A 25121-nucleotide genomic window follows, 5' to 3' on the forward strand; every position below is an offset into this window, starting at 1 on the left:
CGTCTCGTTCCCTTCAGGGAACCATGGTTACATACGTAACCTGAGATGTTATATTTTTAAAGCATAAAATATGTTTGCAGATATTTAGGAAACATGCTAAGCTCACATATACAAAGTTTCTGAAAAACGATGCTACAGCCTACAGCTATTTAAACCTAAAAATAAATAAATCGCTGTAGGATTTAGAAAATTTGTAAATAAAGACTATTTTCTCATTTTTAGTGACATCAGATATTTATAACATTGGCCATGTGGCCGAGAGATCTCAACGCGCTGCAAATTAAGAAAACAACTTCATCAATTTAACAACACGCGCTACAAATGCTCACAAAACAATCAAACAAAGAAACGCGCTGCAAATAATATTCTTTATTTGTTTGTGTTGCACCTCTGTCAAATTGATGAAAATGTTTTCTTGATTTGCTGGTGCTTTTCCTGTTTGCATGTGTTTTCTGAAGTTGCAGCGTGTTGAGCTCTCTCGGCCACCGTATACATGTATAAAGAGACAGATTTTTGTGTAAATGTAAACTTTTCACCCGAATTGTTACGCAAATGATATAATTTGCAATTGTATTGAATTTGAAGCATGCACAGTTTTGTACCCCAAACACAATTCCAGACTCATTTCTTTAATAACTGTCATATTTCTCTGTCTCATGTGGACACTTCTTGCAGCGGTTTTACCTCTCTGACCACTGAATGTAATGGGGTGGGCTGTTATCTGGTTCTTGCAGTGGGGCTGGAGTGAGTCACTGCCTTTACAGGGATCATGTCTCAAGATCAGTCTGCAGTGAGTGGCCCTTTTAGCATACGCAGACGACTGCTCCTCACAGCACAAACAGTATTCAGAAACTGCACGAGGAGAAATTGGAAAGGTATGAACAGTGATTTAGAGCAAGTTATGAGAAGTGGAAGTCTCTTATTAATGTTGGCTGAATTCTCCTCTAATGATTTCTTACAAGATGTTATGACGAGTATCCTGCTGATTCTCCCTCCAGAGGTCTTAGAACAATTGGTAGCGTCCAGCTGGCTCACAGGACCAAACTTCTTGTGGCAGAAGGATGGGAGGAAGTTAAGGTGGGAGATGTAACCATGAGCAATGATCCAGAGCCTCGTAAGGGTCAAGTTCTTAGTACCTACACAAGAGAAGGAAAATCATTGTTGAAACGCCTTCTTAAGTTCTCTGATTGGACCAAAATGGTGAAGGCCATTGCCAGACTTAAACGGTGTGTGAAAGAAGCCAAAGGTCTTGAATCCAGATCTTCTGAAACTACGTCTAGAGGAAAGGAGAGAGGCAGAACTCTTTATTATTCGACTGGTTCAAGAAGCAGCCTTTTACAATGAAATACTGGGTCTCAAGAAACAGAAAGCATCCAGTACTCAAACTGCATGGAGACTTAACAACGCTGTAAGTAAGAAATTGTCTTAAACTTCTTTCAAGTACAAGTAAATCTCAAAGATGAGTGTATAAGCTGTGTGTATACATTTAGCCACAGATTGGTGCCAGTGGAGAATGGGGCTAGTTGTCACATGGGTTATATTTTCGTAAAATTAATGTTTCAGTTTCAAAAACATCTTAGTCTCACGTGTAGTTCAAAAGTGTTGCAAATTCGGATACTTTTTGTGAATTCCTTCCTACAAACTAAAACTTAAGTTGCATCATAGTATTGCAAAAGCAGACGGAAACCACAAAAATGACCACAAAAAAACCAACTACGTAGCTACACAACAATTGGTTTATATTTTAGCTTTGTTGTTTTGATTGTTTTGTAATGTATTTCCGGAAAACCTGTAATAAGCTGTTTATTTAATAATTTTGACAAAACTATTGTTATGTTACTGGATGCCTCATGCAAAAATACTAATACAAATAAGTAATAAGTATATACTAATTATTACTATTATATACTAATAGAATATATAGGCCTATATTCTATTAGTTATAAAAAAAGCTTTTTATGGTTTTCTTGTAGCTTGCACAAACAAATGCCTTTTTTTAACTTACAAAAAACTAATGCTTCTCTGCTTTTTTTTTCTTTTTTTAAGAATTAATAATAAAATACAATGCCAAACTTCTCATGCCAATATTTTTTCAAGCATTTTAACATTTAATGACTTTTTTCCTTTTGTGATACTTTAGGACAGCCAAAACATTTCAACCTGATTTGTAATTAAGTGAATGCAGAGTCATCATCATCATCATCATCAGAGCTGTGTTTCACAGACTTACACAAATTATAGGATACTGTGATTTTAAACCAGTAGTGCAGGCTATTGAAACTTTTAGTAGTTTTGAATGAAGGAGTTTATTTTTTATTAGTTTGCTTCGTTTTGGAAATAGAAGTCTACTAATTACAATTTAGTTTGTTCTTTATGACAAAATGGGTTTTATTGTCTTGTTTTTTGTTTGTTTTTTCATAACAGTCTTATAGTTATAGTTAATCAAATATTATTTTTCATTCTCACTCTCTGTGCTATAGTATAAAAGTTATAGGCCTACTAAAATATGCAGATATCTTTTTTTATATCGTATAAAATCAAGTCAATCCTATGTCCTACAAATAAATACACACGCGGTCAGAGACAAGGTAACAAGGATTACAATTTCTATTATTTGTGTGTTATTCATATGCAATTTAAACCCCTGGAGACAGATCTAATGGCTAAAGACACCATCCATTACTAGAGCTCTCTCTCTCTCTCTGTGTGTTTTTGAGTGTTTTGTATCAGACCATGTGTGAAAAGCAACTAATAAAACATGTATGTTACCTGTCTGAGGAGTTATTAGCGAGGTAATATCTTGTTATAAATTTAATGGGTTTTAAAAAAAAATATTATTAGCCTATTGAAAATGTTTGTAATAGCTATATAAACAAAATGGATCGGCATTAATTTAATATCCCCTATGAGATTTAAATAAACATGACGGGTACAATCAAAAAGGCATTTAAGATAATTAAATGTCTTTATAATTAGCTATTATTTACAGTGCAACATCTGCATATGACGAGTTCATTATTATGTTTTTAACAATCCTCAGAAATAATTTTTTTCATTGTGCATTCCAGTTAATCTCAATCAAACTGCAGTTGGGTTATTTTGACTAGGAAAACAGCTAATTAACACAATAAAAACATAATAACAAAATTTGAGGTATCATGTTACAGGATACAGCAGTTTCCTTTCAGTTCTGTTTTGCCCTTATTTGGTAGTTCCTGTCCTTGTTTAGTTAATGATTCATGCTAATTATCTCGTTTACTCCTTTGTTCCTGTTTTTGGGTTTTGTTCTAGCCTCACACTAAAGTTATGTTAATGCTGATAGACATTAAAGTTTTAACATTGTAATGTAGCTCAAAACCCCTTAATTGCTACATGTACTGCGTTAGACTTCACTTAGACTAAGTCGCTTCGGATAAAAGCTTCTTCAAAATGATTAAATGTAAATATAAATATGAATTTATTCGAGACCTATACAGCGCATGCGCATAAAACATCCACTACGTATTGGATCTGAGCTATTACGTCATGGTGCTACAGGCTGCAGCAAGAACCTCTTTTGGGAAAATCCCCGCTGTAGATGTACAAAAGCCACTGGCTACTTGTCCACAAACACATTCAACAGAGGACTCTCAGAAGAGAAACAACGGTTTAACCAACCCAGTAACTACTATCTACTTTCACCTGAGCCGTGATTGAAAGTCATTTTCTCACCGTTTAGTTTTATGCTTTATTTTAGTACGATGGCATGTCAAGGACACCGTTTTTTTCCTTCAAAGTAAGTATGGCTTGTTTTTTTTAATATATATATTACATTAATCAATGCATTATCAAATAGCCTAGCTCTCGTCTAGATGATGCATTTAACATAAAGTCTGTAAATGATGCATTTCTATGTCCTTAATTAGCTTTGGATTAGTTTGCCTAAAACTCCTTTAATGATACATTTTGTTCATTTCTTAAACAGTGCGCTCAAGACAGACATGATGTATCCTGACATTTCTGGCTTTGATGAACGGGACTGCCCAGATCTAGCCATGGTGAGCTGCTGTTAAATATGCTCGTGCATATGTTCTGATTACTATGAAGTCTTCTAAAACATAGTTTATTTTCTCCAGATTTGCGACATGAATCAAGACATCAAGCTGGAGCTGTCTCCGCATCCTCACAGCATGAGGCGGGTGGTGAACATCATCATTGCTGTGGAAAGGTTGAAGCACATCAAAGAAATGTCTTCTGGCAAGTTTTGTGAAGATGCGCTGCTCAACTTCTTCTTGGAGAACGTGATCGAAGGTACCTTTAGCAAACTTTTAAGCAGCTAAAAGCTGGTTTGATAGTTGGTCAAGATGGTAAGAGCTGGAAGCACCAGCAATGAACCATACTGACCACCTTAACCATTATATTATGCTGGTCAGCTTGACCCAGATTCTTGAGTTGGCGGAAATACTGGTTAACCTAGATTTTTCTTCATATTATATTTTAATATATAAATATGTGTCCCTGGACCACAAAACCAATCACAAGGGTCAAATTTTCAAAATTGAGATTTATACATCATCTGAAAGCTGAATAAATAAGCTTTCCATTGATTTGTTAGAATAGGACAATATTTGTCTGAGATACAACTATTTGAAAATCTGGAATCTGAGGGTGCAAAAAAATGCCTTTAAAGTTGTTCAAATGAAGTTCTTAGCAATGCATATTACTAATCAAAAATGAAGTGTTTATATATTTACAGTAGTAAATAAAATATCTTCATGGAACATGATGTTTACTTAATATCCTAATGATTTTAGGCATAGAAGAAAAACCTATAATTTTGACTCATATAATGTATTTTTGGCTATTGCTACAAATATACCCCAGCGACTTCAGACTGCTTTTGTGCTCCAGGGTCATATATATATTTTGATGCATCTTCAAAGAAGGGTGTTTAGTTACATTTAAGCATCTTGCAGATGCTCATATCTACAGAAATTGAAAGAAAACAAACTTTTGAATCCAAGATTTTGATAATAATATAGCATGAGCAGGTTGGTGTTTTTTGACGGGGAACATCAAATTAGGTCAAGGATTTTCTGCACAGCACAAGGGTTTAAATGTACTAATATTACCTGATTTGTGATGTGTTCTAATTGGGTCAATCTAATTTGGGTCAATTTGACACAAGATTTTAAACATAATACAAAGGTGTCTAGCTGGTTTGTCAAATCGCTATAATATTAACATGAATCTGCAATATCAAACCAAGTATATTAATTGACTTAAAAGGAAATTTGACTGCCACAATGTTTAGACGTTTGTTCTCTTTTGATTGATGTTCACTGTCTTTTTATTTCCACAGAGCGTCTAGTGAAGCCGCTTAATGTGACACCGATTTACTGTAAGACCAGCCGGACCCTGCAGTGCACCGTTTATGATAAGTACAAAAAGACTCTGGTGCAGAGCAACAAACTAACCAATGAGGATCTTCATTTGAAGGCTGTGACTCTGAGTGCAGGAACCATTCAATACAAAGGTAAATCTTCAACACAAGCTTTCACATGCAAATGCATGACTTCAGAAATGTCCTTTTGACGTTACCCCCTACACGTTTTCTGTTTCTTTCAGTTCGATTCAGTATGTCAACGTACGTAACGAGTGTCCCACAAAATAACGGCCAGCCTGTGTGCCTGGGAATTTCCAACAGCAACCTCTACATTGCTTGCTCTCAGTCTGGTGGTCCTTCCCCCGTCCTGCTCTTGAAGGTTCGTGCACCACAAACACATTAAATTTCCCCAAAAAATGTTTTCCACATTATAAAACGAGGATTCAAAGCCCTTTTTAATTGTTTTAGGAGGTCAATGGCCCCCTGGACACCATTAGAGCCAATGACCCGAACGAGTACGACAGCCTCCTCTTCTTCAGAAAAGAGACTGGCACGGCTTACAGCACTTTTGAATCTGTTAAATTTCCTGGATGGTTCATTACCACAGCTTTTGATGACTGGAAGAGGGTGGAAATGAACCAGGTGCCAACGGACCAAACCACAAACTTCACACTTGAGGATCAACAAGTAATCCTGAGCTAAGAATCAGATTTGATCCATAAACACATTTCCAGAGAGTATGTACCATGTACAGTTTATAATCTGGATTTATTCAAACATGTTACAAACCTGAATGAGTTTATGTATATGTCTGTTTTTTTTTTTTTTGTCTCGAATATATGTGTAAGGTTTGTGTTGGGAATGGTAAATTCATGTTGAATTCCTTAAGTATGAACATTATGTGCTTTTAATTTAATTTTTTAATTAAGTTTAATATTTATTTTAAATTATTTTTTAAATCAAAATTATTTTACACTGTACTTCTTTTGTATCTTATATTAAAATAAACCAAAGATATGGATTTAACTTGGTGTTGTGTTGTTGATTAACTACAGGATGATTATTATTATAAGATTATCATATAAAGTGACAACCGAGTACCAAAGTGCACTAACAAATAAGTCACCGCACAAAAAGAACAAGCATAAAAGAACTGCATTAACACAACTTAAGGCACTAAATGGAGACACCAAAATAACACTAATGAATTGATACAGGTAATAATCGTTTACATTCATCTTACCCATAAATGCAGTTAACTTATGCTGTAAGCATTGATGTTGCTTTTTTTTTTTTTTTTTTTTTTTTTTTTGTGCACTTTGATGTTATGTTGCCACTTTATTGATAAATCAATACATTTTTAAATCATGTTTTATTAGCTGAATCTATGCACCCCAAATATACTTATGTATAAATTGGCACAGAACTTTAAATCATTTGACAATGAGACATTTTGAACATAAAATTACATTGTATGGGTCAAAATTATCAATTTTTCTTTTATGCCACAAATCATTAGGATATTAAGTAAAGATCATGTTCCATGAAGATATTTTGTAAATGTCCTACTGTAAATATATTAAAACTTAATTTTTGATTAGTAATATGCATTGCTAAGAACTTCATTTGAACAACTTTAAAGGCAATTTTCTCAATATTTAGATTTTTTGTGCACCCTCAGATTCCAGATTTTCAAATAGTTGTATCTCAGCCAAATATTACCAAACCATACATCAATGGAAAGCTTATTTATTCAGCTTTCAGATGATGTATAAATCTCAATTTGAAATATTGACACTTATGACTAGTTTTGTGGTCCAGGGTCACATATTGTCTTAAAATAGTAAATATGCATATGAGCTGTTTTATGTGTTCTCCTGACAAAAAGTGGCAGTGCAGCCGCGGTTAACATTTTATACCAGCATTTTGCAGAAGCTAAATGTGGAAGTTTCATAAACACAGAAATTCTGGACATTCTAGCCCCAATATTTGTTGAAGCGAGTGAATGGGGATTGCCTAACTAGACAAAACACCAAAAAACCTCTCTGTTGAGGAATTTACTTTCATAACCCAATTGTGGACATTCTTCCTTAAACTGGAGTAGGTCATTAATTCATCCAGAACTTTTTATGCATGACCTCAGTACAAATTTAAGTTAATAAGATTAAGTCTGAAACAGTGAAGTAATTAAGCACTTAAGCTACAATAATATCTCTTCTTCATGGTTTCATTTAAACAGGCAGTTATTTAGACAGTGCTTAAATAAATAAAAAAGCTGTTTTGTATTTTTGTGACTTTACAAAATATAATTTTAAAGGTGCTGTATGTTCCCTTCCAGGAACTTCGAGCTGCGTCGAAACGCATATGGGAACGCCTTCAGCGTGACCAGGCTCTGAATATGATGTGTAATCAGTCAAACAAGGGCGAGGCGTCACGGGCGGGGTGACGTCACGACCAGGAAGCATATAAGCACGTGCGGCGGAGCCGGCTTCAGCTTTTTGTCATTCAGCGAAGCGCTCTGTGTGTGTCAGTCTTATTTACTGTTGTTTGTCCTAGTTTTAAGTGGAAAGCATTCAGTATCATGCCAAAGCCAAGGGCAAGCTCAGGGGTGAAGCTTTCAGACCACGTTTTGAGTCGTGTGTGCATCCTTGCCCTCGCTATATCACGAGCGAGGACACACACGATTTGTGCGTGGTCTGCCTGGGTGCGGAGCACGCAGAATCGGTCTCCGCACCCGGAGGGCTCTCTTCGAGAAGGGAGCCTTCGCGAGCTTCCCACGCGGTGCCGGTCCCGCTGCTGCCGAGGCAGAGCGGCGGCTGCACTCGTGGGGCTCGCAGGCTGGCGAGTGTGAGACGGGCATGTCCTTATCTCCTCCCGTATCCGCCAGATCTGGCGCCCCGTCTCTCGGTGTGGAAGCTGTCTCTTCCCCCGAGACGAGGGCTCAATGCTTCGTCTCTCTTCCTCTGAGGAGGTTGATGTGACGAGCGTTCACGAGGTTTCGCCGCCTCTGTCACCCCAATATGATATAACTATGAGCTTTGTAAGCTGCAGTGTTTGCACAAGCATAAAATGAATAAAGCCGGTCCCGCTTCTGCCTTTTTTTTCTCTCTGATTTAAAGGCAGAGCGGCGTCTGCGCTCGCGGGGCTTGCAGAGAGAAAAAAAAATAAAAGAAAAAGGCTGATCTGGCTGGCGAGAGTCAGACGGGCATGTCCCTATCTCCTCCCGCGCCTGATCTGGCGCCCCGTCTCTCGGTTCGGAAGCTGTCTCTTCCCCCGAGACGAGGGCTCAATGCTTCGTCTCTCTTCCTCCGAGGAGGTTGATGTGACGAGCGTTGACGAGGTTTCGCCGCCTCTCTCGCCCCAGAGAGCTACTTCTACACAGGAGCCTTCCGTTTTCCCCGATCTCCTCACCGAGGTGTCGAGATCGCGGGTGAAATCTTTTCGTCCCGGCCATTCGTTCCCGCGGGAACTGAATGAGCGCGGGTATGCGGCGATGCCGCGGGTTGAACAGACGCTTGCGAGCTATCTGTCTCCCTCTACGGCAGGGGTGTCAAACTCAAATTCACAGTGGGCCAAAATTAAAAATTAGGACAAGGTCGCGGGCCAAACTCAATATTTATTGAAAAATTGCAATGCAATTCTGCATGTTTTGTTTTCTTTTGAGATATGTAATGTTAAACTTACTTTACTTACTTACTTACTTTTTACTTTTGTCATTTAGCAGACGCTTTTGTCCAAAGCGACTTACAAATAAGAAAAAGTAACTAAAACTAAAAGTTACTAGAGTGTAAAGTTTTTAGAGTGTAAAGACCATCGATTCTACCGTGCGACTCCACCGGGCAGGGACACCGGCAAGGGATAGTAGTATCGCTTTTTATTTAAATTTTTCATTTATATGTTTATTATTGAAATGTTGTTATATGCATGTGTCAATTTTATTTAATTTCTTTATTTTCTTAAATATGTGGGTATATAGTATTTATAGAGTTGTAACTTTTAGTTTTAGTTACTTTTTCTTATTTGTAAGTCGCTTTGGACAAAAGCGTCTGCTAAATGACAAAAGTAAGTAAGTAAGTAAAAATAAAGAAATTAAAAAAAATTGACATGCATATAACAACATAAAACAACAATATAAAAACCTTTTCATATGAAAATAGATTTTAGTTTTGCTCAAACATTGAATCCAGTACAAGCATAAACAAATAGAAATAGCATTTAAAATAAATAATACTGTCTCTATAACTATAGATTTCAAGCTCCTTTGTTACAATCCAACAGCCAAAAGCAACAATTTCTTTCAATGAAAATCCAATATTTTAACTTTGAGTCATTAAGAAAACATTCATCCAAGCTCAGTTTTTGCTATACTGTGATTTAGCCTACTCTGCTCCACATGGGTCCAAGCCCGATACTTGGCATCTCTTCTTAGAGGCAAGTTCATCAAAGTCTGGGGTCAAGCTCTGAGCTGAGGAAATTCTCAGGACTGAATGAAGGTGTTCGTCAGTGAGACGACTCCTGTGTGGTGTTTTGCTCATCTTCATCAAAGAGAAGAGTTGTTCACATAAATATGTGCTGCCGAACATAGAGAGCATCTTGGGCTCGGAGTTGGGGCAGAGTGTCGGGGAGGAAGCGTGGGAACTGCGCAGCACCGACGGAGTCGTACTTTGACTTGAGCGCGTCACTACACTGGAGCTCAATCAGCTCCATTTGGAGATTGCGGTGCGCTCTTCACGTCAACCGCAAACGGTTAAATAAATTTGAGTGAGGTGACTCGTAGCTTTGCTAATGCGTTGTAACACAGAGGAGGAGGTGTGCGGTCTAGAGACTGACGGGCCGGCGGCAACGCGTTAGCAAAGCATTCTGGGATTCGTAGTCTAAAGGCCCTTTCACACGGGACGGGACACGGCAAGCGGTGGAATCGCCCCGTGGCTGCCGCTTAGCGGTGCATGCGCTATATACTGGCGCGGCGGGCCAGCTCTAATACATTATTGGATATGATCTCGCGGGCCAAATAAAATTAGATTTTAGGGCCTGAGTTTGACATGTATGCTCTACGGCATCGCCTTTGAAGGCTCCTGCTCTTACAACATCTTTGGTGGGCAGAGGGTATGCGCGCTCTCTAAACTCAGGTGGCTGCTGGGCGGGCGCAGCCTCCTCCGCATACCAGCTCCTCGCGCAAAAGGTCCTGACGGGCGAGCCCCAGGACCGCGGAGGGCGACCCCTACTGGGGTGAAGTGGCTTGCACCGCGGCACTCGGTGACCACTTCACCTCGGTGCCCTCCAGGGACTTGTCTGCTGAGCCTGCCGCTGTTCCAGGGCACAGCCGGTCCCAGCGAGTATATTTCTCAGGTTTGTCCGCCCGGCAGCGCGGAGCCAAGAAACTCGCCTCAGCTGCCAGATTACGCGTCTCATTCCGGTGCGCCGCATCGAGACAGCGGTCTGGCCGCTTCTCTGAACCCAGAGGTCAGTCTCGAGAGACTGATTCCCTTAGAAGATCATTGGGCAGCGAGCTGCCGAATGTGTCTCTTTGGGTCCTGCCTTGCAGGGTCTGGTTCGTTCAGAGGTCCTGACAGGTGAGCCCCAGGACTACGGAGGACGACCCCTACTGGGGTGGAGCGGCTTACACCGCGGCACACGGTGACCGTCTCCCCTCGGTGCCCTCCGGGGATTTGTCTGTCAACCCTGCAGTTCCAGGGCACAGCAGGTCCCAGCGAGTATTACTCTCAGGTTCTTCCGCCTGTGATTTCAGCGGGCCTGAGAAACTCGCCTTGGCCGCCAGATTACGCGTCTCCTGCCGGTGCGCCGCAGCTAGGCAGCGGTCTGGCCGCTTCTCTAACACCAGAGGTCAGTCTCGAGAGACTGATTCCCTTAGTAGATCGTTTGGCAGCCTGGCAGCGACTGCCAAATGTGTCTCTTTGCGTCCTGCGGACGGTAGAGGCTGGCTATTCCATCCAGTTCGATGGGCCACCTCCGCTGTTCAAAGGGGTCTGTGTGACTACGGTCCGCCTCGAGCAGGCTCTGGTCTTGGAACAGGAAGTCGATACTTTGCTGAGGAAGGAAGCCATCGAGTTGGTTCCTCCTCACGAAGTCCACGCCGGCTGCTACAGCCTGTACTTCATTGTTCCAAAGAAGGATGTGGGGCTGAGGCCCATACTGGATTTGAGTCTTCTGAACCGCTCAGCCAGAAAGCTGAAGTTCAAGATGCTCACTGTCAGGCAGATCGTGTCTCAAATCAGGTCCGAGGAATGATTTGTCACGACAGACCTCAAAGATGTCTATTTCCATGTACCCATCCTTCCCTCTCACAGGGAGTTCCTGAGGTTCGCTTTCGGGGGCAAAGCGTATCAGTATCGGGTTCTTCCCCTCGGCCTAGCACTCTCACCCCGCACTTTCACCAAGTGTGTGGATGCGGCACTGGTCCCGTTGCGACTGCAGGGCATCCGCATACTCAATTATATCGACAATTGGTCGATCCTCGCTCAATTAGAGCGGGCGGCGATTCGGCATCGAGGTGTCGTTCTCGCCCACATGAAAGATTTGGGGGGTTAAGACTAAACGCCAAGGAAAGTGTGCTTTCTCCAGCTCAGAGAACCACTTATCCAGGTGTAGTGTGGGATTCGACCACGATGCAGGCTCGTTTGACCCCTGCTCAGATCGAGTCGAGAGAGTGTGAGAAGGCCAGCCATTCACTGTCAAGCAGTTTCAGAGACTGCTTGGGCTCATGGCAGCTGCGTCCAGCGTGATTCCTTCTGGCCTGCTGTACATGAGGCCCCTACAGTGGTGGCTCAAGACCAAGGGGGTCTCCCTGAGGGGAGACTCGCTCCGCGCTGTCAAAGTGTCACGCCGCTGTCCGTGCCTTAGACATGTGGAGGAATCCTTGGTTCTTGTCCCGGGGCCCGGTGCTGGGAGCTCCTTGTCGCCGCGTCTCGCTAGCGACGGACGCTTCCCTTCACCCGAGGGGTGAAGCAGATGTGGAAGGTTTTGGCCAGGCACAGGTGGACCTCTTCGCCACTCGAGAGTCAGCGCAATGTCCCCTCTGGTTCCTCCAGCTCCTCCGGGACTGGACGCTATGGTATAGACGTGGCCGAGGCTCCGTCTGTACGCCTTCCCCCCGATCGCTCTGCTCCCTGGAGTTCTGGCGAGAGTGCGCCGGGACGAGGTCAGTCTACTGTTAGTAGCACCGTTCTGGCCGGGCAGAGTATGGTTCTCGGACCTGATATCTCTCCTCGACGGCACTCCGTGGGAAGTGCCCGTCAGGAGGGACCTCCTCTCACAGGCCGGGGGCACCGAGGTGCACCCTCGCCCGGAGTTATGGAAGCTGTGGGTGTGGCCCCTGAGGGGGCACAGCTCATAGCTTCCGGTCTGTCAACCGAGGTTGTCGAGACCATTCTCCAATCCAGAGCTCCCTCTACGAGGAAACTGTACGCCTTGAAGTGGAGGCTCTTCACTTCTTGGTGCGGGGACCGCCAGCTCGACCCAGTCAACTGCCCCGTTGGTGCAGTACTGGAGTTCCTGCAGGCCCGTTTCTTCGCAGGGGTAACCCATTCCACTGTTAAGGTCTACGTGGCAGCTATTTCGTCATACCACGCCCTTATTGGTGGTCAGTCAGTGGGTAGACACCCCCTAGTTACACGTTTCCTCCGCGGTGCGCTGAGGCTGAGGCCTCCGGTACGATCTCGTCCCTACGTGGGATCTGGCTATGGTTCTGGAGGCTCTGTGCAATGCACCTTTCGAGCCCATTGGACGCATACATCCACAGGTCCTCCCTGTGGAGAAAGTCGGACCAGCTGCCCGTGTGCTATGGTCCGCCTAGGAGGGGTCTTCCTGCTACGAAGCCCTCTCTTAGTAGGTGGATTGTGGGTGCCATGGCTTTGGCATACGAGGCCTCTGAGCTCCCCCCGCCGGTGGGAGTCAGAGCGCACTCAACCCGAGGTGTGGCGGCCTCCAAGGCCTTCTGGGCAGGTGTTCCATGCAGGACAGCTGCAACGCAGCTGGGTGGTCCACGCCCCTGACTTTCGTTAGGTTCTATGACCTCGACATCCGAGCCACTCCCGGCTCCTCTGTCCTTTCGTCCTGACACCAGGCAGGGACTTGTCAGTCTGGCGGCGTTGGTATCTCGTTCCCATATGCGTTTCGACGCAGCTCGAAGTTCCTGGAAGGGAACGTCTCAGGTTACGTATGTAACCATTGTTCCCTGAAGGGAACGAGACGCTGCGTCACGTTGCCACACTTCCGGCATCCCTGCCAGCGCTTGCTTCATGACTTGAAGCTGAAGCCGGCTCCGCCGCACGTGCTTATATGCTTCCTGGTCGTGACGTCACCCCGCCCGTGACGCCTCGCCCTTGTTTGACTGATTACACATCATATTCAGAGCCTGGCGTTCCCATATGCGTTTCGACGCAGCGTCTCGTTCAGGGAACCATGGTTACATACGTAACCTGAGACGTTATATTTTTAAAGCATAAAATATGTTTGCAGATATTTAGGAAACATGCTAAGCTCACATATACAAAGTTTCTGAAAAACGATGCTACAGCCTACAGCTATTTAAACCTAAAAATAAATAAATCGCTGTAGGATTTAGAAAATTTGTAAATAAAGACCATTTTCTCATTTTTAGTGACATTTTAGTCAGATATTTATAACATTGGCCATGTGGCCGAGAGATCTCAACGCGCTGCAAATTAAGAAAACAACTTCATCAATTTAACAACACGCGCTGCAAATGCTCACAACACAACCAAACAAAGAAACGCGCTGCAAATAAAATTCTTTATTTGTTTGTGTTGCACCTCTGTCAAATTGATGAAAATGTTTTCTTGATTTGCTGGTGCTTTTCCTGTTTGCATGTGTTTTCTGAAGTTGCAGCGTGTTGAGCTCTCTCGGCCACCGTATACATGTATAAAGAGACAGATTTTTGTGTAAATGTAAACTTTTCACCCGAATTGTTACGCAAATGATATAATTTGCAATTGTATTGAATTTGAAACATGCACAGTTTTGAAACCCCAAACACAATTCCAGACTAATTTCTTTAATAACTGTCATATTTCTCTGTCTCATGTGGACACTTCTTGCAGTCCCTGCGGTTTTACCTCTCTGACCCCTGAATGTAATAGGGTGGGCTGTTATCTGGTTCTTGCATTGGGGCTGGAGTGAGTCACTGCCTTTACAGGGATCATGTCTCAAGATCAGTCTGTAGTGAGTGGCCCTTTTAGCATACGCAGACGACTGCTCCTCACAGCACAAACAGTATTTAGAAACTGCAGGAGGAGATATTGGAAAGGTATGAACAGTGATTCAGAGCAAGTTATGAGAAGTGGAAGTCTCTTATGTTGGCTGAATTCTCCTCTAATGATTTCTTACAAGATGTTATGACGAGTATCCTGCAGATTCTCCCTCCAGAGGTCTTAGAACAATTGGTAGCGTCCAGCTGGCTCACAGGACCAAACTTCTTGTGGCAGAAGGATGGGAGGAAGTTAAGGTGGGAGATGTAACCATGAGCAATGATCCAGAGCTTCGTAAGGGTCAAGTTCTTAGTACTTACACAAGAGAAGGAAAATCATTGTTGAAACGCCTTCTTAAGTTCTCTGATTGGACCAAAATGGTGAAGGCCATTGCCAGACTTAAACGGTGTGTGAAAGAAGCCAAAGGTCTTGAATCCAGATCTTCTGAAACTACGTCTAGAGGAAAGGAGAGAGGCAGAACTCTTTATTATTCGACTGGTTCAAGAAGCAGCCTTTTACAATGAAATACTGGGTCTCAAGAAACAGAAAGCATCCAGTACTCAAACTGCATGGAGACTTAACAACGCTGTAAGTAAGAAATTGTCTTAAACTTCTTTCAAGTACAAGTAAATCTCAAAGATGAGTGTATAAGCTGTGTGTATACATTTAGCCACAGATTGGTGCCAGTGGAGAATGGGGCTAGTTGTCACATGGGTTATATTTTCGTAAAATTAATGTTTCAGTTTCAAAAACATCTTAGTCTCACATGTAGTTCAAAAGTGTTGCAAATTCGGATAGTTTTTGTGAATTCCTTCCTACAAACTAAAACTTAAGTTGCATCATAGTATTGCAAAAGCAGACGGAAACCACAAAAATGACCACAAAAAAACCAACTACGTAGCTACACAACAATTAGTTTATATTTTAGCTTTGTTGTTTTGATTGTTTTGTAATGTATTTCCGGAAAACCTGTAATAAGCTGTTTATTTAATAATTTTGACAAAACTATTTTTATGTTACTGGATGCCTCATGCAAAAATACTAATACAAATAAGTAATAAGTGTATACTAATTATTACTATTATATACTAATAGAATATATAGGCCTTGCACAAACAAATGCCTTTTTTTAACTTACAAAAAACTAATGCTTCTCTGCTTTTTTTTTTTTTTTTTAAGAATTAATAATAAAATACAATGCCAAACTTATCATGCCAGTATTTTTCAAGCATTTTAACATTTAATGACTTTTTTCCTTTAGTGATACTTTAGGACAGCCAAAACATTTCAACCTGATTTGTAATTAAGTGAATGCCGAGTCATCATCATCATCATCAGAGCTGTGTTTCACAGACTTACACAAATTATAGGATACTGTGATTTTAAACCAGTAGTGCAGGCTATTGAAACTTTTAGTAGTTTTGAATGAAGGAGTTTATTTTTATTAGTTTGCTTCGTTTTGGAAATACAAGTCTACTAATTACAATTTAGTTTGTTCTTTATGAAAAAATGGGTTTTATTGTCTTGTTTTTTGTTTGTTTTTTCATAACAGTCTTATAGTTATAGTTAATCAAATATTATTTTTCATTCTCACTCTCTGTGCTATAGTATAAAAGTTATAGGCCTACTAAAATATGCAGATATCTTTTTTTATATCGTATAAAATCAAGTCAATCCTATGTCCTACAAATAAATACACACGTGGTCAGAGACAAGGTAACAAAGATGACAATTTCTATTATTTGTGTGTTATTCATATGCAATTTAAACCCCTGGAGACAGATCTAATGGCTAAAGACACCATCCATTACTAGAGCTCTCTCTCTCTCTCTGTGTGTTTTTGAGTGTTTTGTATCAGACCATGTGTGAAAAGCAACTAATAAAACATGTATGTTACCTGTCTGAGGAGTTATTAGCGAGGTAATATCTTGTTATAAATTTAATGGGTTTTAAAAAAAAATATTATTAGCCTATTGAAAATGTTTGTAATAGCTATATAAACGAAATGGATCGGCATTAATTTAATATCCCCTATGAGATTTAAATAAACATGACGGGTACAATCAAAAAGGCATTTAAGATAATTAAATGTCTTTATAATTAGCTATTATTTACAGTGCAACATCTGCATATGACGAGTTCATTATTATGTTTTTAACAATCCTCAGAAATAATTTTTTTCATTGTGCATTCCAGTTAATCTCAATCAAACTGCAGTTGGGTTATTTTGACTAGGAAAACAGCTAATTAACACAATAAAAACATAACAAAATTTGAGATATCATGTTACAGGATACAGCAGTTTCCTTTCAGTTCCGTTTTGCCCTTATTTGGTAGTTCCTGTCCTTGTTTAGTTAATGATTCATGCTAATTATCTCGTTTACTCCTTTGTTCCTGTTTTTGGGTTTTGTTCTAGCCTCACACTAAAGTTATGTTAATGCTGATAGACATTAAAGTTTTAACATTGTAATGTAGCTCAAAAACCCTTAATTGCTACATGTACTGCGTTAGACTTCACTTAGACTAAGTCGCTTTGGATAAAAGCGTCTGCAAAATTATTAAATGTAAATATAAATATGAATTTATTCGAGACCTATACAGCGCATGCGCATAAAACATCCACTACGTATTGGATCTGAGCTATTACGTCATGGTGCTACAGGCTGCAGCAAGAACCTCTTTTGGGAAAATCCCCGCTGTAGATGTACAAAAGCCACTGGCTACTTGTCCACAAACACATTCAACAGAGGACTCTCAGAAGAGAAACAACGGTTTAACCAACCCAGTAACTACTATCTACTTTCACCTGAGCCGTGATTGAAAGTCATTTTCTCACTGTTTAGTTTTATGCTTTATTTTAGTACGATGGCATGTCAAGGACACCGTTTTTTTCCTTCAAAGTAAGTATGGCTTGTTTTTTTTTAATATATATATTACATTAATCAATGCATTATCAAATAGCCTAGCTCTCGTCTAGATGATGCATTTAACATAAAGTCTGTAAATGATGCATTTCTATGTCCTTAATTAGCTTTGGATTAGTTTGCCTAAAACTCCTTTAATGATACATTTTGTTCATTTCTTAAACAGTGCGCTCAAGACAGACATGATGTATCCTGACATTTCTGGCTTTGATGAACGGGACTGCCCAGATCTAGCCATGGTGAGCTGCTGTTAAATATGCTCGTGCATATGTTCTGATTACTATGAAGTCTTCTAAAACATAGTTTATTTTCTCCAGATTTGCGACATGAATCAAGACATCAAGCTGGAGCTGTCTCCGCATCCTCACAGCATGAGGCGGGTGGTGAACATCATCATAGCTGTGGAAAGGTTGAAGCACATCAAAGAAATGTCTTCTGGCAAGTTTTGTGAAGATGCGCTGCTCAACTTCTTCTTGGAGAACGTGATCGAAGGTACCTTTAGCAAACTTTTAAGCAGCTAAAAGCTGGTTTGATAGTTGGTCAAGATGGTTAGAGCAGGAAGCACCAGCAATGAACCATACTGACCACCTTAACCATTATATTATGCTGGTCAGCTTGACCCAGATTCTTGAGTTGGCGGAAATACTGGTTAACCTAGATTTTTCTTCATATTATATTTTAATATATAAATATGTGTCCCTGGACCACAAAACCAATCACAAGGGTCAATTTTTCAAAATTGATATTTATACATAATCTGAAAGCTGAATAAATAAGCTTTCCATTGATTTGTTAGAATAGGACAATATTTGTCTGAGATACAACTATTTGAAAATCTGGAATCTGAGGATGCAAAAAAATCTAAATATTGAGAAAATTGTCTTTAAAGTTGTTCAAATGAAGTTCTTAGCAATGCATATTACTAACCAAAAATTAAGTTTTGATATATTTATGGTAGTAAATTTACAAAATATCTTCATGGAACATGATGTTTACTTAATATCCTAATGATTTTTGGCATAGAAGAAAAACCTATAATTTTGACTCATATAATGTATTTTTGGCTATTGCTACAAATATACCCCAGCGACTTCAGACTGGTTTTGTGCTCCAGGGTCATATATATATTTTGATGCATCTTCAAAGAAGGGTGTTTAGTTACATTTAAGCATCTTGCAGATGCTCATATCTACAGAAATTGAAAGAAAACAAACTTTTGAATCCAAGATTTTGATAATAATATAGCATGAGCAGGTTGGTGTTTTTTGACGGGGAACATCAAATTAGGTCAAGGATTCTCTGCACAGCACAAGGGTTTAAATGTACTAATATTACCTGATTTGTGATGTGTTCTAATTGGGTCAATCTAATTTGGGTCAATTTGACACAAGATTTTAAACATAATACAAAGGTGTCTAGCTGGTTTGTCAAATCGCTATAATATTAATATGAATCTGCAATATCAAACCAAGTATATTAATTGACTTAAAAGGAAATTTGACTGCCACAATGTTTAGACGTTTGTTCTCTTTTGATTGATGTTCACTGTCTTTTTATTTCCACAGAGCGTCTAGTGAAGCCGCTTAATGTGACACCGATTTACTGTAAGACCAGCCGGACCCTGCAGTGCACCGTTTATGATAAGTACAAAAAGACTCTGGTGCAGAGCAACAAACTAACCAATGAGGATCTTCATTTGAAGGCTGTGACTCTGAGTGCAGGAACCATTCAATACAAAGGTAAATCTTCAACACAAGCTTTCACATGCAAATGCATGACTTCAGAAATGTCCTTTTGACGTTACCCCCTACACGTTTTCTGTTTCTTTCAGTTCGATTCAGTATGTCAACGTACGTAACGAGTGTCCCACAAAATAACGGCCAGCCTGTGTGCCTGGGAATTTCCAACAGCAACCTCTACATTGCTTGCTCTCAGTCTGGTGGTCCTTCCCCCGTCCTGCTCTTGAAGGTTCGTGCACCACAAACACATTAAATTTCCCCAAAAAATGTTTTCCACATTATAAAACGAGGATTCAAAGCCCTTTTTAATTGTTTTAGGAGGTCAATGGCCCCCTGGACACCATTAGAGCCAATGACCCGAACGAGTACGACAGCCTCCTCTTCTTCAGAAAAGAGACTGGCACGGCTTACAGCACTTTTGAATCTGTTAAATTTCCTGGATGGTTTATTACCACAGCTTTTGATGACTGGAAGAGGGTGGAAATGAACCAGGTGCCAACGGACCAAACCACAAACTTCACACTTGAGGATCAACAAGTAATCCTGAGCTAAGAATCAGATTTGATCCATAAACACATTTCCAGAGAGTATGTACCATGTACAGTTTATAATCTGGATTTATTCAAACATGTTACAAACCTGAATGAGTTTATGTATATGTCTGTTTTTTTTTTTTTCCTCGAATATATGTGTAAGGTTTGTGTTGGGAATGGTAAATTCATGTTGAATTCCTTAAGTATGAACATTATGTGCTTTTAATTTAATTTTTTAATTAAGTTTAATATTTATTTTAAATTATTTTTTAAATCAAAATTATTTTACACTGTACTTCTTTTGTATCTTATATTAAAATAAACCAAAGATATGGATTTAACTTGGTGTTGTGTTGTTGATTAACTACAGGATGATTATTATTATAAGATTATCATATAAAGTGACAACCGAGTACCAAAGTGCACTAACAAATAAGTCACCGCACAAAAAGAACAAGCATAAAAGAACTGCATTAACACAACTTAAGGCACTAAATGGAGACACCAAAATAACACTAACGAATTGATACAGGTAATAATCGTTTACATTCATCTTACCCATAAAAGCAGTTAACTTATGCTGTAAGCATTGATGTTGCTTTTTTTTTTTTTTTTTTTTTTTTGTGTAGTCACTTTTTTTTTGTGCACTTTGATGTTATGTTGCCACTTTATTGATAAATCAGTACATTTTTAAATCATGTTTTATTAGCTGAATCTATGCACCCCAAATATACTTATGTATAAATTGGCACAGAACTTTAAATAATTTGACAATGAGACATTTTGAACATAAAATTACATTGTATGGGTCAAAATTATCCATTTTTCTTTTATGCCACAAATCATTAGGATATTAAGTAAAGATCATGTTCCATGAAGATATTTTGTAAATGTCCTACTGTAAATATATTAAAACTTAATTTTTGATTAGTAATATGCATTGCTAAGAACTTCATTTGGACAACTTTAAAGGAGATTTTCTCAATATTTAGATTTTTTGTGCACCCTCAGATTCCAGATTTTCAAATAGTTGTATCTCAGCCAAATATTACCAAACCATACATCAATGGAAAGCTTATTTATTCAGCTTTCAGATGATGTATAAATCTCAATTTGAAATATTGACACTTATGACTAGTTTTGTGGTCCAGGGTCACATATTGTCTTCAAATAGTAAATATGCATATGAGCTGTTTTATGTGTTCTCCTGACAAAAAGTGGCAGTGCAGCCGCGGTTAACATTTTATACCAGCATTTTGCAGAAGCTAAATGTGGAAGTTTCATAAACACAGAAATTCTGGACATTCTAGCCCCAATATTTGTTGAAGCGAGTGAATGGGGATTGCCTAACTAGACAAAACACCAAAAAACCTCTCTGTTGAGGAATTTACTTTCATAACCCAATTGTGGACATTCTTCCTTAAACTGGAGTAGGTCATTAATTCATCCAGAACTTTTTATGCATGACCTCAGTACAAATTTAAGTTAATAAGATTAAGTCTGAAACAGTGAAGTAATTAAGCACTTAAGCTACAATAATATCTCTTCTTCATGGTTTCATTTAAACAGGCAGTTATTTAGACAGTGCTTAAATAAATAAAAAAGCTGTTTTGTATTTTTGTGACTTTACAAAATATAATTTTAAAGGTGCTGTATGTTCCCTTCCAGGAACTTCGAGCTGCATCGAAACGCATATGGGAACGCCTTCAGCGTGACCAGGCTCTGAATATGATGTGTAATCAGTCAAACAAGGGCGAGGCGTCACGGGCGGGGTGACGTCACGACCAGTGCTCGAATTGAATCAAGTCTTATGGGGGGTCCCCACCATCAGACTTTTTTTTTTTTTTTTGGTGGGGGTTAGTCTCGCAATATACAATTTATACAAAATAAACAATATATTTGATCATAATATGCATAACTATATACTATTTAATGTTGCATAACAAAGAGAGATAAGCTACTATTCTTCTTTTAAATGGCTTACTCCAAGTAAAAATGTCTGAGGGACCCCCCTAAGTCTATTTTTTACTTCTTATGGGGGGTCCCTAATGCCTTATGGGGGGTCCCGGATCCCCCCAGCCCCCCTTCAATTCGAGCAGTGGTCACGACCAGGAAGCATATAAGCACGTGCGGCGGAGCCGGCTTCAGCTTTTTGTCATTCAGCGAAGCGCTCTGTGTGTGTCAGTCTTATTTACTGTTGTTTGTCCTAGTTTTAAGTGGAAAGCATTCAGTATCATGCCAAAGCCAAGGGCAAGCTCAGGGGTAAAGCTTTCAGACCACGTTTTGAGTCGTGTGTGCATCCTTGCCCTCGCTATATCACGAGCGAGGACACACACGATTTGTGCGTGGTCTGCCTGGGTGCGGAGCACGCAGAATCGGTCTCCGCACCCGGAGGGCTCTCTTCGAGAAGGGAGCCTTCGCGAGCTTCCCACGCGGTGCCGGTCCCGCTGCTGCCGAGGCAGAGCGGCGGCTGCACTCGTGGGGCTCGCAGGCTGGCGAGTGTGAGACGGGCATGTCCTTATCTCCTCCCGTATCCGCCAGATCTGGCGCCCCGTCTCGGTGTGGAAGCTGTCTCTTCCCCCGAGACGAGGGCTCAATGCTTCGTCTCTCTTCCTCTGAGGAGGTTGATGTGACGAGCGTTCACGAGGTTTCGCCGCCTCTGTCACCCCAATATGATATAACTATGAGCTTTGTAAGCTGCAGTGTTTGCACAAGCATAAAATGAATAAAGCCGGTCACGCTTCTGCCTTTAAATCAGAGAGAAAAAAAAGGCAGAGCGGCGTCTGCGCTCGCGGGGCTTGCAGAGAGAAAAAAAAATAAAAGAAAAAGGCTGATCTGGCTGGCGAGAGTCAGACGGGCATGTCCCTATCTCCTCCCGCGCCTGATCTGGCGCCCCGTCTCTCGGTTCGGAAGCTGTCTCTTCCCCCGAGACGAGGGCTCAATGCTTCGTCTCTCTTCCTCCGAGGAGGTTGATGTGACGAGCGTTGACGAGGTTTCGCCGCCTCTCTCGCCCCAGAGAGCTACTTCTACACAGGAGCCTTCCGTTTTCCCCGATCTCCTCACCGAGGTGTCGAGATCGCGGGTGAAATCTTTTCGTCCCGGCCATTCGTTCCCGCGGGAACTGAATGAGCGCGGGTATGCGGCGATGCCGCGGGTTGAACAGACGCTTGCGAGCTATCTGTCTCCCTCTACTGCAGGGGTGTCAAACTCAAATTCACAGTGGGCCAAAATTAAAAATTAGGACAAGGTCGCGGGCCAAACTCAATATTTATTGAAAAATTGCAATGCAATTCTGCATGTTTTGTTTTCTTTTGAGATATGTAATGTTAAACTTACTTTACTTACTTACTTACTTTTTACTTTTGTCATTTAGCAGACGCTTTTGTCCAAAGCGACTTACAAATAAGAAAAAGTAACTAAAACTAAAAGTTACTAGAGTGTAAAGTTTTTAGAGTGTAAAGACCATCGATTCTACCGTGCGACTCCACCGGGCAGGGACACCGGCAAGGGATAGTAGTATCGCTTTTTATTTAAATTTTTCATTTATATGTTTATTATTGAAATGTTGTTATATGCATGTGTCAATTTTATTTAATTTCTTTATTTTCTTAAATATGTGGGTATATAGTATTTATAGAGTTGTAACTTTTAGTTTTAGTTACTTTTTCTTATTTGTAAGTCGCTTTGGACAAAAGCGTCTGCTAAATGACAAAAGTAAGTAAGTAAGTAAAAATAAAGAAATAAAAAAAAATTGACATGCATATAACAACATAAAACAACAATATAAAAACCTTTTCATATGAAAATAGATTTTAGTTTTGCTCAAACATTGAATCCAGAACAAGCATAAACAAATAGAAATAGCATTTAAAATAAATAATACTGTCTCTATAACTATAGATTTCAAGCTCCTTTGTTACAATCCAACAGCCAAAAGCAACAATTTCTTTCAATGAAAATCCAATATTTTAACTTTGAGTCATTAAGAAAACATTCATCCAAGCTCAGTTTTTGCTATACTGTGATTTAGCCTACTCTGCTCCACATGGGTCCAAGCCCGATACTTGGCATCTCTTCTTAGAGACAAGTTCATCAAAGTCTGAGGTCAAGCTCTGAGCTGAGGAAATTCTCAGGACTGAATGAAGGTGTTCGTCAGTGAGACGACTCCTGTGTGGTGTTTTGCTCATCTTCATCAAAGAGAAGAGTTGTTCACATAAATATGTGCTGCCGAACATAGAGAGCATTTGAGCATCTTGGGCTCGGAGTTGGGGCAGAGTGTCGGGGAGGAAGCGTGGGAACTGCGCAGCACCGACGGAGTCGTACTTTGACTTGAGCGCGTCACTACACTGGAGCTCAATCAGCTCCATTTGGAGATTGCGGTGCGCTCTTCACGTCAACCGCAAACGGTTAAATAAATTTGAGTGAGGTGACTCGTAGCTTTGCTAATGCGTTGTAACACAGAGGAGGAGGTGTGCGGTCTAGAGACTGACGGGCCGGCGGCAACGCGTTAGCAAAGCATTCTGGGATTCGTAGTCTAAAGGCCCTTTCACACGGGACGGGACACGGCAAGCGGTGGAATCGCCCCGTGGCTGCCGCTTAGCGGTGCATGCGCTATATACTGGCGCGGCGGGCCAGCTCTAATACATTATTGGATATGATCTCGCGGGCCAAATAAAATTAGATTTTAGGGCCTGAGTTTGACATGTATGCTCTACGGCATCGCCTTTGAAGGCTCCTGCTCTTACAACATCTTTGGTGGGCAGAGGGTATGCGCGCTCTCTAAACTCAGGTGGCTGCTGGGCGGGCGCAGCCTCCTCCGCATACCAGCTCCTCGCGCAAAAGGTCCTGACGGGCGAGCCCCAGGACCACGGAGAGCGACCCCTACTGGGGTGAAGTGGCTTGCACCGCGGCACTCGGTGACCACTTCACCTCGGTGCCCTCCAGGGACTTGTCTGCTGAGCCTGCCGCTGTTCCAGGGCACAGCCGGTCCCAGCGAGTATATTTCTCAGGTTTGTCCGCCTGGCAGCGCGGAGCCAAGAAACTCGCCTCAGCTGCCAGATTACGCGTCTCATTCCGGTGCGCCGCATCGAGACAGCGGTCTGGCCGCTTCTCTGAACCCAGAGGTCAGTCTCGAGAGACTGATTCCCTTAGAAGATCATTGGGCAGCGAGCTGCCGAATGTGTCTCTTTGGGTCCTGCCTTGCAGGGTCTGGTTCGTTCAGAGGTCCTGACAGGTGAGCCCCAGGACTACGGAGGACGACCCCTACTGGGGTGGAGCGGCTTACACCGCTGCACACGGTGACCGTCTCCCCTCGGTGCCCTCCGGGGATTTGT

At 41.1% G+C, this 25121-nt stretch overlaps 2 protein-coding genes across 2 annotated transcripts; both read left to right on the plus strand.

Moving 5' to 3' along the window:
• Positions 1–1213: 1213 nt before the first annotated feature.
• On the plus strand, positions 1214–6067 carry LOC306866252 (interleukin-1 beta-like; the record flags this gene model as incomplete). Its single annotated transcript, XM_079411347.1, has 7 exons — positions 1214–1408; positions 3737–3775; positions 3965–4037; positions 4116–4290; positions 5342–5515; positions 5608–5744; positions 5834–6067. Exons 1-7 carry the CDS (start codon positions 1341–1343, stop codon positions 6065–6067), a joined length of 900 nt encoding a protein of 299 aa, XP_079267473.1. The 5' UTR covers positions 1214–1340.
• Positions 6068–15074: 9007 nt separating this feature from the next.
• LOC306865750 (interleukin-1 beta-like) lies at positions 15075–19814 on the plus strand. Its single transcript, XM_079410519.1, has 7 exons — positions 15075–15180; positions 17454–17492; positions 17683–17755; positions 17834–18008; positions 19082–19255; positions 19348–19484; positions 19574–19814. Exons 1-7 carry the CDS (start codon positions 15113–15115, stop codon positions 19805–19807), a joined length of 900 nt encoding a protein of 299 aa, XP_079266645.1. The 5' UTR covers positions 15075–15112; the 3' UTR covers positions 19808–19814.
• The last annotated feature ends 5307 nt before the right edge of the window (positions 19815–25121 follow it).

This window comes from Barbus barbus, assembly GCF_936440315.1.
Source record: "Barbus barbus genome assembly, chromosome: 47".
Lineage (NCBI taxonomy): Eukaryota > Metazoa > Chordata > Actinopteri > Cypriniformes > Cyprinidae > Barbus > Barbus barbus.

Bases quoted from the DNA above. Each gene is read 5' to 3' on its own strand.
- LOC306865750 (XM_079410519.1), top strand. From the start codon at position 15,113: ATGAAATACTGGGTCTCAAGAAACAGAAAGCATCCAGTACTCAAACTG. The intron at 18,009-19,081 runs GTACCTTTAGCA...TTATTTCCACAG, and splicing joins CTTGGAGAACGTGATCGAAG to AGCGTCTAGTGAAGCCGCTT. The intron at 19,256-19,347 runs GTAAATCTTCAA...TGTTTCTTTCAG, and splicing joins AGGAACCATTCAATACAAAG to TTCGATTCAGTATGTCAACG.